Genomic DNA, 17,611 nt, shown 5'->3' on the forward strand with positions numbered 1-17,611 from the left:
TCTTCTTAAAATCGGATTGCTGTGATCTTGCTGTGTGTTTCTTGCTTTCACTAACATGCTGATGACATGTCAAATGTCGTTGTTCAACATTAGCAAGGTTCAGAGGGCACAGTTTTGTAAGGGCAGTAGAAAGAAGTCACACTGTTCCTGAGGACAAAATTTAGCAAGGCACACATTCTTTATGATCAGTTTATTGTGTAATGTATACGCATCATCAGTGTTGTTTTGGTAGCTGTCTTTTTTTTAAATCCCAAAATCATTTAGTTGAAAAATTAAAGGATTTTGCAAAAGTCCAGTTTCAAGAAATTTAATCAGATGAAATTGAAAGTCTTACATGCGTTAGACTAATCTGAAATTGAAAGTCTGACATACATTAGACTAATCTGAAATTGAAAGTGATATGCATTAGACTAATCTGAAATTGAAAGTGTGACATGCATTAGACTAATCTGAAATTGAAAGCCTGACATGCATTAGACTAATTTGAAATTGAAAGTCTGATATGCATTAGACTAATCTGAAATTGAAAGTGTGACATGCATTAGACTAATCTGAAATTGAAAGCCTGACATGCATTAGACTAATCTGAAATTGAAAGTCTGACATGCATTAGACTAATCTGAAATTTAAAGTCTGACATGCATTAGACTAATCTGAAATTGAAAGTCTGACATGCATTAGACTAATATAAAATTGAAAGTGTGACATGCATTAGACTAATCTGAAATTGAAAGTGTGACATGCATTAGACTAATATAAAATTGAAAGTTTGACATGCATTAGACTGATCTAAAATTGAAAGTCTGACATGCATTAGACTAATCTGAAATTGAAAGTGTGACATGCATTAGATTAATCAGAAATTTAAAGGCTGACATGCATTAGACTAATCTGAAATTGAAAGTCTGACATGCATTAGACTAATCTGAAATTGAAAGTCTGATATGCATTAGACTAATCTGAAATTGAAAGTCTGATATTCATTAGACTAATCTGAAATTGAAAGTCTGACATGCATTAGACTAATCTGAAATTTAAAGTCTGACATGCATTAGACTAATCTGAAATTGAAAGTCTGACATGCATTAGACTAATCTGAAATTGTGTGTGTGTGATTTGGATTTTTAACATAGCTTTAAAAATGTTTCAGTGATCTTGCTACAATGTCTGCAGTGTTTATGGTGTTGTCTAGCACTGGGACATCATGCTAAAGACTTTAGCATGATGTCCCACCCAGTCACATTATCCTGACACCAGGCGCACCAGTCCTAACAATAACCTCTTAATGGTGAGTGCCTAGTGAGGCAGCTGTTAGTACCATTTTTTTTATAAATCTTTGGTATGTCTCAACCGGAGTTTGAACCAGTGACCTCCTACATCTAAGGCAGACTCTCAAACCACTAGGCCACTGGAGCGGAAATCAGAAATTGAAAATCTGACATGCATTAGACTAATCTGAAATTGAAAGTCTGATATGCATTAGACTAATTTGAAATTGAAAGTCTGACATGCATTAGACTAATCTGAAATTGAAAGTCTGACATGCATTAGACTAATCTGAAATTGAAAGTGTGACATGCATTAGACTAATATAAAATTTAAAGTCTGATATGCATTAGACTAATCTGAAATTGAAAGTCTGACATGCATTAGACTAATCTGAAATTGAAAGTCTGATATGTATTAGACTACTCAAACGTCCCAAGACTAGATGCTTGACATTTGTGACATTTTTGCCAGATTTAAAGATACTTGTTGAGAGTGAATTTTAAAAAGGATGCATTTCGATTTATACAATGAATAGATACAAAATATATACTGCTCAACTACAGTACAAAGTTTACCTATATGGAAGATAGACTTATTATATATATATATATATATATATATATATATATATATATATATATATATATATATAAACTTTGTCAGTGACTCCAAATGCTGTATATTCCATACTAATATTTTCTCTTTCATTGACAAAAGAATCTTTTCAAACTGTAGTCTGTAACAGCTAAATTGATGATGATTATTCATGCTTACAGTTTATTTTTATTTTGCTTATTTTTAAAACTTCCTGCTTGCTTTTTGTGTTTTTTTAGTTTGGCTCCAAGCTTATAAATTATGGACGTTTTTTTTTCTTTCTAAAAGTAGTATAAATTTAAATTTAGTAATTGGGCTTAGTGAGAATGCATTTGTTGGAGGACATATAACTTCAAAATAAAAAAGGAAAATTTCAGACTTAATCTAGAAGTCAGAAGGAATGTATGAAGAAAGTACAAAGACACTATCATTTAATCTGGCAAAAGTTTAATCCTTTTTATACATTAATATCTTATGTACTGTTTTCTGTTAGCTCTTAGTCCATTATGCATATTTTCTATAATTCTTAATCAAACTAAAGTTCAAGAACTAAATTTTTTTCAATATTTTAATGAACTGTTTTGATATCTTTTCTTCTATTTTCAGAGAAGAATGTCTACAAAAGCAAAACTTGCTGATCGATTGAAGGGAACTGAGAAAAATATATGGTAATAATAGGTTTTAGAGTTTTGCTTCACTATGTATATACAGTTGGTAAACTTTTAAAACCTTTAGCAAAAATCTTCAGTGTGAGGACCAATTGCATGATCAAAAGACTAATCCTGTTGTTAATAAAATGAATGGTTCTTACAACAGCATGCAGAATACAGTAGAACCTGTCTTGAAAGACTACCCTTTATGCCAAAAATTATGGTCTCTCAAGACACAATGCTTTATAATCAGTAAATTTGTGCATTGAGAATATGATCTCTCAAGACAGATGGTCTCACATAGAAGTGGTCTTTCAAGACAAGTTTCACTGTACTTGACCCAAACGCCACTCCTGCCACCTCTCTACCTTGCCTAAAACCTGGCCAGTCAGATGCCAGCAGTGACTGCAGATAAAATGTAATTAATCTTGTACACTTTATATAAAATTGTACATGTAAAAGAAATTTAGAAAATATCTGAAAGAAATTGTGGGCTGAATTCTTTTAATGAAATAGTAATTTGAACATCAATATATCAGAGTAATTAGAGGCCAAATTTTGTTTATTATTTGGCATGACTCATTATCATACCTTGCAACTTCATTAAAAATTTTGACAGATAAAGAAATATGCTAATGCAGTGGGACGAGCTAAAGGTTTTCTTTGATATTTGGTTGAAGCATCTACATTAAACTATACATATATATAAACAAGAAAACATGTATAACAAGCAACTATTCATTCCTTTGGACAAATGAAACTTCATTATTGCATTTTTAATATAATGCAATCTGTATAGATGGAGCTGAATTTTCATGATTTCATTACTGTGTTTAATATTAAAGAATTATTTGCAATAAAAGATAGGTTAAAAGGAGTTTATGTTATCTAGGACCAGAAGAGCTTGTGTTGTGTCATTCATCCATCAGTTGTCTGTCCACTTGTCTTCCGTCCATTTTCCAGCCATTTGTACAAGTTTGTTATCATGACACCTCCTAAACTACTTGTAAGATTGCCATGAAGCTTAACATGCATTCATTCCAAAGTCTAGTTGATTCTGTATCAAATAGTGCCATGTGGACATCAAATATAGCTACCATGGTGGCCATATTAAAAATCTTGTTATGGCTGATCATATCTACATGGGGGCTTTCAGTAAAAAATTTTTTATTATATCTACTTGGTCCTAACTGGTTGATATGACTTCCAATATGGACACATGTTGATATGGCTTCCAATATGGACACATGTTGATATGACTTCCAGTATGGACACATGTTGATATGATTTCCAATATGGACACATGTTGATATGACTTCCAATATGGACACATATTGATATGATTTCCAATATGGACACATGTTGATAAGACTTCCAATATGGACACATGTTGATATGACTTCCAATATGGACACATGTTGATATGACTTCCAATATGGACACATGTTGATATGACTTCCAATATGGTCACATGTTGATATGACTTCCAATATGGACAAATGTTGATATGACTTCCAATATGGACACATGTTGATATGGCTTCCAATATGGACACATGTTGATATGACTTCCAATATGGACACATGTTGATATGACTTCCAATATGGACACATGTTGATATGACTTCCAGTATGGACACATGTTGATATGATTTCCAATATGGACACATGTTGATAAGACTTCCAATATGGACACATGTTGATGTGACTTCCAATATGGACACATGTTGATATGACTTCCAATATGGACACATGTTAATATGACTTACAATATGGACACATATTGATATGACTTCCAATATGGACACATGTTGATATGACTTCCAATATGGACACATGTTGATATGACTTCCAATATGGACACATGTTAATATGACTTCCAATATGGACACATATTGATATGACTTCCAATATGGACACATGTTGATATGACTTCCAATATGGACAAATGTTGATATGACTTCCAATATGGACACATGTTGATATGACTTACAATATGGACACATATTGATATAACTTCCAGCATGGACACATGTTGATATGACTTCCAATATGGACAAATGTTGATATGACTTACAATATGGACACATATTGATATAACTTCCAGCATGGACACATGTTGATATGACTTCCAATATGGACAAATGTTGATATGACTTCCAATATGGACACATGTTGATATGACTTCCAATATGGACACATGTTGATATGACTTCCAATATGGACACATGTTAATATGACTTACAATATGGACACATGTTGATATGACTTCCAATATGGACACATGTTGATATGACTTCCAATATGGACACATGTTGGCCATATTGATCTCTTATTATCACTACTCTGACTCCCTGATTTAATGGTTTGATTAACATGGGATTTTCACTAAATGACTTACGATGTCTTGTTGGTCCTAAATGAAAATGGTGTCCCTCTGACATCTTATACTGTTGTGATATTTAAACCTGTGTGCTATTTTTAGAATATATTGTCATGTTAAGATAGGACTTCACTAACTGAATTCTTATGATGTCTGATTGGTCTTAATAGAAAATGCTGCTAATCTTAAATCAAAATATGGCTGTAACTGCAGCCATCTTGAAAATGTTTCTAATTTTTTTTTTTACTTGAATAGATGATCATATCAGCAGGAGACTGGAATTAAAAGATGTCTTATGATATCAAGATGGTCTTAAAGTGTGTCATTCTTCTTCCTTTACTGAAGTTTTATTTCAATTGGCATCATAGCCATTATTGTGCTGATGTGCTGTTAAATGCTAATAGATGCATCAAAATAACATCTGGCAGAATCTTGTCACTACATTTGCTTAGAGTTTTCACTAAAATGTTTCTTGCAATGCTTAATTGGTTCTATAAGAATATAGTCCAGATGTGACCACTAACTTGTCTGTGCTATTGTGAGGGACCTTTGAAAACCAGACCAAACTGAGACTGTTGTCAAGTCAAGGGTCGTCGCTTTCATTTTTGTAATTCCATGAGTTTATGAATACAGTGACTTTTACTTATACAAGAGAACTTTGACCATTTAGTATTTAGTTACACTGACCAGTGAACAAGTTGATAGACAGCAGTCTGTCATTGGTATCAGTGTCAAAATTCTTGACTTTGTGTTTTTTGCAGTACTGGCATGTCAGCTTGATGATGCAAATAATTGTGATTGGATTTTTTAATAAATCTGATTGTTGATAATAATAATAATAATTCCTTATTTAACAAGAGTAGCTCAATTAGAATACAGATGTTACATATGGATATATCTGAAGAAAACCCTGAATCATGTTCAAGGTCAAAGGCCACAACAAATAATTTTTGTGCCACACTTACAGGCATCTTGCAAAAATGTTAACAAGAACAGGACATGATAGAAATTTTTTTTATACCAAATTTGGTATGTTTGAGTTTCTCAAGATTTGGTATGTTTGAGTTTCTCAAGAATATCAGAGGTAGTTTCAGTACTCAGTATTTAAAAGAATGACATAAGGAATAGTCATATCTTGGATTACTAGAAATGTCTTTTCAGCTAGTATTTAATCGGTTTTATCATGGGATTCTTGTTCATTGCTGTGGTTAATCGGTTTCATCATGATTTTGAACTTGGGCTCAACATGCAGGTCCTGGCCTTTATGATGTTGGAAGTTTGATATTGTCTGTTTAAAAAAATAGAATAATTGACATTTATTATTAAAATTATTTCTCCACTCTTATTAAATTATACCATTTCAGCATGCTTCTGGAAATATTTCACATGTAAAGTGAAGTAGAACGTTCATTATGAGAACAACATAAGTATTATGCAAAGCTTTGAAGCAATTGATTGTGGACATTTTGTAAAAATATAGCACAGTCCAAGTGAAATGTTGGAATCCATTAGATGAAATATATAATAGCATTTTTGTCAGGTATTATAAAATTACAACAAATAGATCAGAATGAAAATAAAATTTTATGCTTTGTTTTGCTTCATTTACATCTAAAATATTCCGGATTATAATTTATGCAACATTACAACAGCAGAAGTACATTTTGTGTTACCTTTGTCCTTCACTCTGTCTTGGTTTTACCATTGTCGATCCCTCTTTCTGTTGACATCATTATTAGAGTTTGTGTTACAGTCATTTTTCACTCATACTTGTGGGGTACCCAGGTTCCATGAACACATTTCTTTCTTTTCCTCTCTCCATTCTCTATTCCTTTTACTGTTTTTTAGAAAGGGAGTACCGTTTGGTGACATAATTTTCATATATTTCTTCACAGGTTTTATTGGACATCTGTAAATTAAGTCAAATATTTCCAGTCAGGTTGTATGGTGTGGAAGCAAAAACAGTACTGTTTAATTTTGATCTTCTTCTATTCTTACAGGGTAGAATTCGGCAAGCTTGCTGTAGAACACAAGGCCTTGAATTTAGGGCAGGTAAATATTAATTATGTACAGGAGCTGAACACCTGGCCTTGAATTTAGGGCAGGTAATTATAAATTGTGGTCCAGCAAAATACAATACCAGGCCTTGAAGTTATGGAAGGTAAATATTAATATCATGGTACAACAGTAGAATGACAGGCCTTGAATTTAGGGTAGGTAGGGGTGTAAGTAAATATAGGTTTAGCTGGCCATGTTGTGATTTGGACGTCCAAGTAGATAGATCTAGTTATGATGGCCATGTTTCCCATGGAGGTCAAACCAGAAGGATTTAGGTTAATGTTGTGTGTGGAGGTCACAGCTGAGAGATCTTGGTTAAAATGGCCATGTTGTGTGTGGAGGTCACAGCTGAGAGATCTCAGTTAAGATGGCCATGTTGTGTGTGGAGGTCACAGCTGAGAGATTTCAGTTAAGATGGCCATGTTGTGTGTGGAGGTCACAACTAAGAGATCTTGGATAAGATGGCCATGTTGTGTGTGGAGGTCACAGCTGAGAGACCTCGGATCAGATGGCCATGTTGTGTGTGGAGGTCACAGCTGAGAGACCTCGGATAAGATGGCCATGTTGTGTGTGGAGGTCACAGCTGAGAGACCTCGGATAAGATGGCCATGTTGTGTGTGGAGGTCACAGCTGAGAGACCTCGGATAAGATGGCCATGTTGTGTGTGGAGGTCACAGCTGAGAGACCTCGGTTAAGATGGCCATGTTGTGTGTGGAGGTCACAGCTGAGAGACCTCGGATAAGATGGCCATGTTGTGTGTGGAGGTCACAGCTGAGAGACCTCGGATAAGATGGCCATGTTGTGTGTGGAGGTCACAGCTGAGAGACCTCGGTTAAGATGGCCATGTTGTGTGTGGAGGTCACAACTAAGAGATCTCAGTTAAGATGGCCATGATTGCATGCTTTTCAAAGCAGAAAGAACTAGGTGATAACCATGTTGTGTGTGTGAGTCTAAGCAGATTTAAGTTAAGATGGCCATGTTGTATGTGGAGGTCAACACAGATAGATCTAATTTAAGATGATCATGTTGTGTGTGGAGGTCAACCCAGATAGATCTAACTTAAGATGGCCATATTTTCTGTGGAGGTCAAAACAGAGAGATCATGGTTAAGATTAAGATAGTCATGCTGTATGTGTAGCTCAAAACAAATAGATCTGTGTTAAGATGGCCATCTTATGTGGATTGGGACCAAGCAGATAGATCTAGGGTAAAATGTGTATTTTGTGAAGGTGCGAGCAAATAGATTCAGGCTTAGATGGCCATATTGTGTGTGAAGGTTCAAACAAAAAGAGATCTTGGTTGGGATGGCCATGTTGTTTGTGGAGGTCTTAGCAGAAAGAACTAGGTTAGAATGGTTGTGTATGGAAGTTGAAGCAGATAGTTTTGAGTGCCATGATGTATGTGGATGTTCATGCAGATGGATCTAAGGTAAAGTGGCCATGATGTGTGTGGACATCAAAGCAAATAGATCTAGCTTAAGATGGCCATGATGTGTGTGGACATCAAAGCAAATAGATCTAGCATAAGATGGCCATGATGTGTGTGGTGGTTTAGGCAGAGAGATCTTGATAAATCCATGTTAAGATGTTCATGTTGTATGTGGAGGTCAGTGAAGATTGAGGTTAAGATGGCAGTGTTGTGTGTGATGGTGTGAGGAAATAGATCCAGGCTATGTTGTGTGTGATGGTGTGAGGAAATAGATCCAGGCTATGTTGTGTGTGATGGTGTGAGGAAATAGATCCAGGCCATGTTGTGTGTGATGGTGTGAGGAAATAGATCCAGGCTATGTTGTGTGTGATGGTGTGAGGAAATAGATCCAGGCTATGTTGTGTGTGATGGTGTGAGGAAATAGATCCAGGCCATGTTGTGTGTGGATGTCAAAGATGGCAGTGTTGTGTGTGATGGTGTGAGGAAATAGATCCAGGCTATGTTGTGTGTGATGGTGTGAGGAAATAGATCCAGGCCATGTTGTGTGTGGATGTCAAAGATGGCAGTGTTGTGTGTGATGGTGTGAGGAAATAGATCCAGGCTATGTTGTGTGTGATGGTGTGAGGAAATAGATCCAGGCTATGTTGTGTGTGATGGTGTGAGGAAATAGATCCAGGCCATGTTGTGTGTGGATGTCAAAGATGGCAGTGTTGTGTGTGATGGTGTGAGGAAATAGATCCAGGCCATGTTGTGAGTGGATGTCAAAGATGGCAGTGTTGTGTGTGATGGTGTGAGGAAATAGATCCAGGCTATGTTGTGTGTGGATGTCAAAGATGGCAGTGTTGTGTGCAGTTCAGAGTAGATATAGATTAAGTTGGTCATGTTGTGCGTAGGGGTCCAAGCAGATAAATCTAGGTCAAGATGGCCATGTTGCCTGTGGAGGTCCAAGCAGATAGATCGAGGTTAAGGTGGGAGACAAAGCAAATTGATCCAGGCTACAATGGCCAAGTTGTGTGTAGGTGTCCCAAGCACATAGTTCTAAGTTAAGATGGCATGTTGTGTGTAGGTGTCCCAAGCACATAGTTCTAAGTTAAGATGGCATGTTGTGTGTAGATTTCTCAAGCACATAGGTCTAAGTTAAGATGGCATGTTGTGTGTAGATGTCCTAAGCACATAGGTCTAAGTTAAGATGGCCATGTTCTGTGTAGATTTCTCAAGCACATATGTCTAAGTTAAGATGTCATGTTATGTGTAGATGTCCCAAGCACATAGGTCAAAGTTAAGATTGCATGTTGTGTGTAGATGTCCTAAGCACATAGATCTGGGTTAAGATGGCATGTTGTGTGTAAATGTCCCAAGCACATAGATCTAAGTTAAGATGGCCATGTTGTGTGTAGGTGTCCCAAGCACATAGGTCTAAGTTAAGATGGCCATGTTGTGTGTAGGTGTCCCAAGCACATAGTTCTAAGTTAAGATGGCATGTTGTGTGTAGATGTCCTAAGCACATAGATCTGGGTTAAGATGGCATGTTGTTTGAAAATGTTCCAAGCATATAGATCTGGGTTAAGATGGCATATTGTGTGTAAATGTCCCAAGCACATAGATCTAAGTTAAGATGGCATGTTGTGTGTAAATGTCCCAAGCACATAGGTCTAAGTTAAGATGGCCATGTTGTGTGTAGGTGTCCCAAGCACATAGTTCTAAGTTAAGATGGCATGTTGTGTGTAGATTTCTCAAGCACATAGGTCTAAGTTAAGATGGCATGTTGTGTGTAGATGTCCTAACCACATAGGTCTAAGTTAAGATGGCCATGTTGTGTGTAGATTTCTCAAGCACATATGTCTAAGTTAAGATGTCATGTTATGTGTAGATGTCCCAAGCACATAGGTCAAAGTTAAGATTGCATGTTGTGTGTAGATGTCCTAAGCACATAGATCTGGGTTAAGATGGCATGTTGTGTGTAAATGTCCCAAGCACATAGATCTAAGTTAAGATGGCCATGTTGTGTGTAGGTGTCCCAAGCACATAGGTCTAAGTTAAGATGGCCATGTTGTGTGTAGGTGTCCCAAGCACATAGTTCTAAGTTAAGATGGCATGTTGTGTGTAGATGTCCTAAGCACATAGATCTGGGTTAAGATGGCATGTTGTTTGAAAATGTTCCAAGCATATAGATCTGGGTTAAGATGGCATATTGTGTGTAAATGTCCCAAGCACATAGATCTAAGTTAAGATGGCATGTTGTGTGTAAATGTCCCAAGCACATAGGTCTAAGTTAAGATGGCCATGTTGTGTGTAGGTGTCCCAAGCACATAGTTCTAAGTTAAGATGGCATGTTGTGTGTAGATTTCTCAAGCACATAGGTCTAAGTTAAGACGGTTATGTTGTGTGTAGATGTCCCAAGCACATAGGTCTAAGTTAAGATGGCATGTTGTGTGTAGATGTCCCAAGCACATATATATGGCTTAAGGTGGCATGTTGTGTGTAGGTGTCTCAAGCACATAGGTCTAAATTAAGATGGCCATGTTGTGTGTAGATGTCCCAAGTACATAGGTCTAAGTTAAGATGGCCATGTTGTGTGTATGTGTCCCAAGCACACGGGTCTAAATTAAGATGGCATGTTGTGTGTAGATTTCCCCAGCACATTGGTCTAAGTTAAGTTGGCCATGTTGTGTGTAGATGTCCCAAGCAAATAGGTCTAAGTTAAGATGGCCATGTTGTGTGTATGTGTCCCAAGCACACAGGTCTAAGTTAAGATGGCATGTTGTGTGCAGATGTCCTAAGCACATAGATCTGGGTTAAGATGGCATGTTGTGAGAAAATGTCTCAAGCATATAGATCTGGGTTAAGATGGCATGTTGTGTGTAAATGTCCGAAGCACATAGATCTAAGTTAAGATGGCATGTTGTATGTAAATGTCCCAAGCACATAGATCTAAGTTAAGATGGCATGTTGTGTGTAAATGTCCCAAGCACATAGGTCTAAGTTAAGATGGTTATGTTGTGTGTAGATGTCCCAAGCACATAGGTCTAAGTTAAGATTGCATGTTGTGTGTAGATGTCCCAAGACATATATATGGGTTAAGGTGGCATGTTGTGTGTAGGTGTCCCAAGCACATAGGTCTAAGTTAAGATGGCCATGTTGTGTGTAGGTGTCCCAAGCACATAGTTCTAAGTTAAGATGGCATGTTGTGTGTAGATTTCTCAAGCACATAGGTCTAAGTTAAGATGGTTATGTTGTGTGTAGATGTCCCAAGCACATAGGTCTAAGTTAAGATGGCATGTTGTGTGTAGATGTCCCAAGCACATATATATGGGTTAAGGTGGCATGTTGTGTGTAGGTGTCCCAAGCACATAGGTCTAAGTTAAGATGACCATGTTGTGTGTATGTGTCCCAAGCACACGGGTCTAAGTTAAGATGGCATGTTATGTGTAGATTTCCCAAGCACATAGGTCTAAGTTAAGTTGGCCATGTTGTGTGTAGATGTCCCAAGCACATAGGTCTAAGTTAAGATGGCCATGTTGTGTGTAGATTTCCCAAACACATAGGTCTAGTTAAGTTGGCCATGTTGTGTGTAGATTTCCCCAGCACATAGGTCTAAGTTAAGTTGGCCATGTTGTGTGTAGATGTCCCAAGCACATAGATCTCGGTTAAGATGGCATGTTGTCTATAGATGTCCCAAGAACATAGGTCTAGGTTAAGATGGCCATTTTGTGTGTGTAGATGTCCCAAGCACATAGATCTGGGTTGAGATGGCATGTTGTGTGTAGATGTCTCAAGCACATAGATCTAATTTAAGATGGCATGTTGTGTGTAGATGTCCCAAGCACATAGGTCTAAGTTAAGATGGCATGTTGTGTGTAGATTTCCCAAGCACATAGGTCTAAGTTAAGATGGCATGTTGTGTGTAGATTTCCCAAGCACATAGGTCTATGTTAAGATGGCCATGTTGTGTGTAAATGTCCCAAGCACATATATCTAAGTTAGATGGCATGTTGTGTGTAGATGTCCCAAGCAGATAGATCTAAGTTAAGATAGCCATATTGTCAGTTGAGGTCCAAGCAGAAAGTTCAGGGTTGAGATAATAATGAATTTTATTTATTGATGGCATTTTTAAAATTAGAGTAAAATTTTTTGGCCAGTAGAATATAAAAGTTTTAATATTTTCTGAAGATATGTAAGATGCAACAAAGCTGATTTTGGAGAAGATTTTGTTTTAGATTCAGTGAATAACAATTGATTTTTAAACCTGAATACTTCATCTTTAATGTAAAATATTCTCTCATTTTCCAGGAAAGAAATTATCTTTAAGGTCTGTTGCTGCAAATGACGGTGGCCTGAAGCTTGTTACCCGTAATATATATATATATATATATATATATATATATATATATATATATATATATATATATATATATATATATATATATATATATATATATATAATACGATGCTGCATATCAGTTTCATCGACCTTGTTCTCTTGCATTGTAGGAGTACATTCTTAATCATGGATGAAACCATTAATAAATTTAAATTTAACTTTCATTACTTAAACATTTTCACATAATTAAGGAAGTTGACACTAATGTCTTTCAGGGTTTTCCAGACTACCCCCCTCCTCAACATGTGGTGAACGAGCTAGTAAAGGCCATTACAGGAAATAATTCACTCATTCACCAATACACCCGCTCCTATGTAAGTACATGGATTGGGCATACTGTCATTATCTGTATGCAGTTGGCCTGCTGTATGAGTATCTTTACTGAGTGGATCTACTGTCAGTATTTATACGTCTTGGGTCTATTGTCAGTATCTATATGGGTTGGGCCTACTGTCAGTATATGGTGTGGGTCTACTGTAAATATATTGGTTCTGCCTACTGTCAGTAAATAGAGTGGTTCTAAGGTCAGTATGAAAATGGGTTGGATCTACTGTCAGTATATGGAGTGATCTACTGTCAGTATATATGGAGTGGGTCTACTGTCTGTATCTATATAGATTGGGCTACTGTCAGCATATGTAGTGGGTCTACTCTCAGTATCTATATGGGTTGGGCCTACTGTCAGTAAATGGAGTGGGTCTACTTTCAGTATGAAAATGTGGTGGGCCTACCATCAGTATGTGGAGTGATCTACTGTCAGTATCTATATGGAGTGTGTCTACTGTCAGTATCTATTTGGTTTGGGCCTGCTGTCAGTATATGGAGAGATCTACTGTCAGCATCTGTGTGGAGTGAATCTACTGTCAGTATCTATATGGGTTGAGCCTACTGTCAGTATATGGAGTGGATCAACTGTCAGAATCTATATGGAGTGGGTCTACTGTCATATCTATATGGATTAGGTTTACTGTTATTCTTTCTTTATGGTGTGGGTCTGCTGCATAAGTATCTGTGATTTAATATGAGGAAATTATAGCACACATTGACCTGTTTAGAGATAATTCATTGCTCATATATTCTGAGGAACAATATAATATTTACATAATGGTATCTTAAAGCTTCCAACACAGTTCAGACATCTGAATTAACTTGAACAGGTGCATTGAATGCTTCAGATTGTCTGAACAACTTTCCATTATGTGTTAGGTTTGGACTAATTGATGTATGTCAAATTCTGCCATGCTGGCTTTAATTTTCATTTTATGAGAGCCAAGTTTTATGCCTCTTGTAGTGGATATATTTATATTATTACAATGTAAAAGCAACTTGTTCTATATAATATTTTAAGGGTTATGATGAATGTGTCCTTACAAGATTGGTCTCTCACTATAAGACTCATCAATATGACACAGTTACTTTCATAACATGGGAATATTCATGGATGTTGTTACATTATGTAATACAATATAAAACCTACCCCATTATAAGATTTCTTTGCCTATTTCATGGTACACCAACATGGCTACCTTGAACAGCATTATAGCAATCATCACCATACAATGTACCCAATTACAAACTGTCTTATCAAGGAATCACTGTAATTTAAAGTAGTACAAATGCTTTGCTAATGTTAGGAATTAGTCAGAATTTTATGTTCAGCTGACTGGTTTGCAAACCTAACAATGATTGGTCCATAATCAATTACTTTAACACAAGATTATGGCGTAACAAAGTTTGAACCATTTAAAAGGAAATTATTTGTTATGATAGCATTCATGAAGTTACCAGTCAAATAATTAGATACTCAGTCCTTTTGGGTTATTTAAGGGTAGACAGCATTTTGAAATCTCATGGATATCTTACAAACACAATGAAGATGTTATAGTTATTCGTGTGAAATTGTGAGTGAATTGTTCATCAAACACAAAATAATCTTCCAAATTAATTAACACACTAATGGATAAAGCATATTTTGGTGGTTTGTCAAATACACCTTTTTTTCTAGAAATATGTTATAAAAAAGAACTTTCTTCAGTAATTGTTGCATATAAATCCAATTTTTTATTTTACATAAAGTCCTGACTAAAATATTTGCATAGATAAAGCATTATATTAACAGGAGAATCCTGATTATTGGAACTTGACAAGGGGCAACAGAATACCCCACATTCTCAGGAGTACAAACTATCAAGTCTGTTCAGAGTAGTGCTTCTGATACCTTGATCTTTTATTGGTTAATCTTTCTCTAAGAGCAATATGACCTTTGTTTCTATTGATTATTAGTAATAATACAGAAAAACTCTTCTGGGATAAGTACATATACATGTAAATCTGCACCTAGTGCATGTGCTCTTCAGAAGTCACTTAACTTGTCCCATGCATAAAGACACATGTATGAACTGCTGTATTTATATTTTAGTAAGATATTTATAGAATATGTTGTTGGCTTGGATGAGATCAAAATGAAACTAAGAAACTTTTGGATGGTTGGGGCTTTAGTGCATAAATGAAGGTTAGCCTTGTCAACTTTTTATGGTATTATTATTATTATTATATTTTATTATTATTATATTATTATTATTGTACATGTTTTTAGTGCACTGTCTTGCCTGGTACAGCAAAGTTGATGTTACTGAACACGCATCCACCCCTGTTTTCCACTAACACATTTTGTTTCTTCGTCAGGGAAATCCCCATTTGGTAAATACTCTAGCCAAGCTATATGGACCATTCCTAGGTCGTGAGGTGGACCCAATGAATGAAATTACCATCAGTGTAGGAGCCTATGGAATACTTTTCTGTGCAGTACAGGGGCTGATAAACCCAGGAGATGAGGTAACAACATTGAAACAATGACTTTAAGTGGGAAGACTCTACAACAAGTATGTAGAACTTTGTAAAATGCTAATAGTGCCCGGAAATAGGGTAATGTTAATACATGGGTTTGGGAGATAGCAGGGGAGCTATGTAGTATTGTTACTACACCAGTTTTAGTATTGTTACTGCATCAAGCTTTGGAGATTACAAAATCAGTGCCTGGAAATAGGTTTATGTTACTACATGGGTTTTTGGGATAGAAGGAGAGCTATGTAGTATTGTTACTACATCAAGTTTTGGAGATCACAAAACTTACTTTTTATTGGAAATAGGGTAATATTACTACATTGGTTTGAAATTAACCATGTAGTATTGTTACTATTAAAATTCCTTTAAAAAGGACAAGCAAGTAATTCTTTTTTTATTCTGACAGCCATTGTTTATAAATATTTGTACCAGAGTGTCTCATCTATTAACATTCTTTAGGTTGCATAATTGTACCATTGATGCTTGGTAAATAAATCTCACCTTTAAAATATGTGAGTGCATGAAAATTATGTGCAGATGATTTGCCCTGACACTAATAAAACCTGTAACCTTCATTAAGAGGCCCCAAGTGGACGAGTGCTTTAAAGTGCTCTCCGTTACGGATCACTGCCATCTCACCTCTGTCTGCATGGGTTCAAGTCTCGGATTCGGCCAATGTGGGTATGTGAGAAAGCTTGCCAGTAGCTTCTCGAGGGTTGGTGGTTCTTTCCAGGCATTTCCCCGGTTCTTCCTCCACCATTAATACTGGCCGCCATGTATAACCTATCATGTGCTGAAAAATGGCATTAAACCCTACAACAACAACAACAATAACCTTCATTAATATTATATATCCTAATTGAATAATGTAGGTGTTTGATTTTTAGATTGACTGCCAAAGTAATATTTTGCATTTGAATATGGATTCATTGATTAACTAGCTATTGAAGCATTTTTATAGGAATTTTGCTTGTGGAGGTTGTTTTCATTCCAGAGATCTAGTTTTCTATATTTGCTGTGATATGCCTCAGCTGTTATGCTAATGTAATGAATACAATACAGTCCCACTGTCATAGCAAATGTTGGTGATGCCTCAGCTTTTATGCTTTTGTAATGAATAACACAGTCCCACTGTCATAACACATGTTGGTAATGCCTCAGCTTTTATGCTTTTGTGATGAATACAACACAGTCCCACTGTCATAACACATGTTGGTGGTGCCTCAGCTTTTATGCTTTTGTATTGAATTCAACACAGTCTGACTATCATAACTCATGGAAAGTTCCAGCTGCAAAGAGCTCTTTGAGATGGACCAAATGTATACCACTTCCAACTACCTTCTCTCCAGTCGATCTTCCAGACATGTTTGCAGATTTCTTCTGTGACAAAGTATAAACCATTAGAGATAGGATTGACCCCACAATTTCAGTTGACTCATCGTCACCATACAGTTGGAATACAGAATTTCAGTGGCAACCATTAACAGCATTTGAACCTGTCTCTATGGATTTCATATGTACAGTCCTGATGAAGAGTGTCCAAAGTCATGTGAACTTGATCCAATTCCAACATCACTACTGCATGAGTGCTTAGATCCAGTATTGCCTTCACTAACTGATGTTATTAGTAGCTCTCTCTCATCTGGGGAATTCCCATCATTTTTTAAAACTGCCGTTGTAAAGCCTCTGATAAAGAAACCAACACTAGACCATATCGTTTTAAAGAACTACCACCTAGTTTCTAATCTCCTATTCATATAAACAATCTTAGAAAAGGTTGTTCTCTCTCAGCTTGTATATCATCTGAATTCAAACAGTCTTTTTAGCAATGTACAATCTGCATATCGCCCTAGCCACAGTACTGAAACTACTCTAAGACTTCGAAAAGCAGTTAATGACCTGCTCTCTGCTTTGGATAGCGGAAAGGTTACAGTCCTCACCCTTCTTGATTTGTCTGCAGCATTTTACACAATAGACCATGATATATTACTTCACCGTATCCAGC

General features: G+C 36.3%; 1 protein-coding gene across 5 annotated transcripts in view; it reads left to right on the forward strand.

Moving 5' to 3' along the window:
• Nucleotides 1-17,611, forward strand: part of LOC149779200 (kynurenine--oxoglutarate transaminase 3-like) — a 105,565-nt gene that overhangs the window by 29,518 nt on the left and 58,436 nt on the right. For all 5 annotated transcript variants that reach the window (XM_089939775.1, XM_089939770.1, XM_089939774.1 and 2 more), the window contains 4 exons: nt 2,470-2,531; nt 6,896-6,947; nt 12,978-13,076; nt 15,448-15,597. In XM_089939775.1, coding sequence (XP_089795901.1) covers nt 2,476-2,531; nt 6,896-6,947; nt 12,978-13,076; nt 15,448-15,597 — 357 coding nt within the window. In that variant the 5' untranslated portion in view covers nt 2,470-2,475. The remainder of the gene's footprint in view (nt 1-2,469; nt 2,532-6,895; nt 6,948-12,977; nt 13,077-15,447; nt 15,598-17,611) is intronic.

The sequence above is a fragment of the Sinohyriopsis cumingii genome, chromosome 17 (genome assembly GCF_028554795.1).
Source record: "Sinohyriopsis cumingii isolate HCF-2022 chromosome 17, ASM2855479v2, whole genome shotgun sequence".
Taxonomy (NCBI): domain Eukaryota; kingdom Metazoa; phylum Mollusca; class Bivalvia; order Unionida; family Unionidae; genus Sinohyriopsis; species Sinohyriopsis cumingii.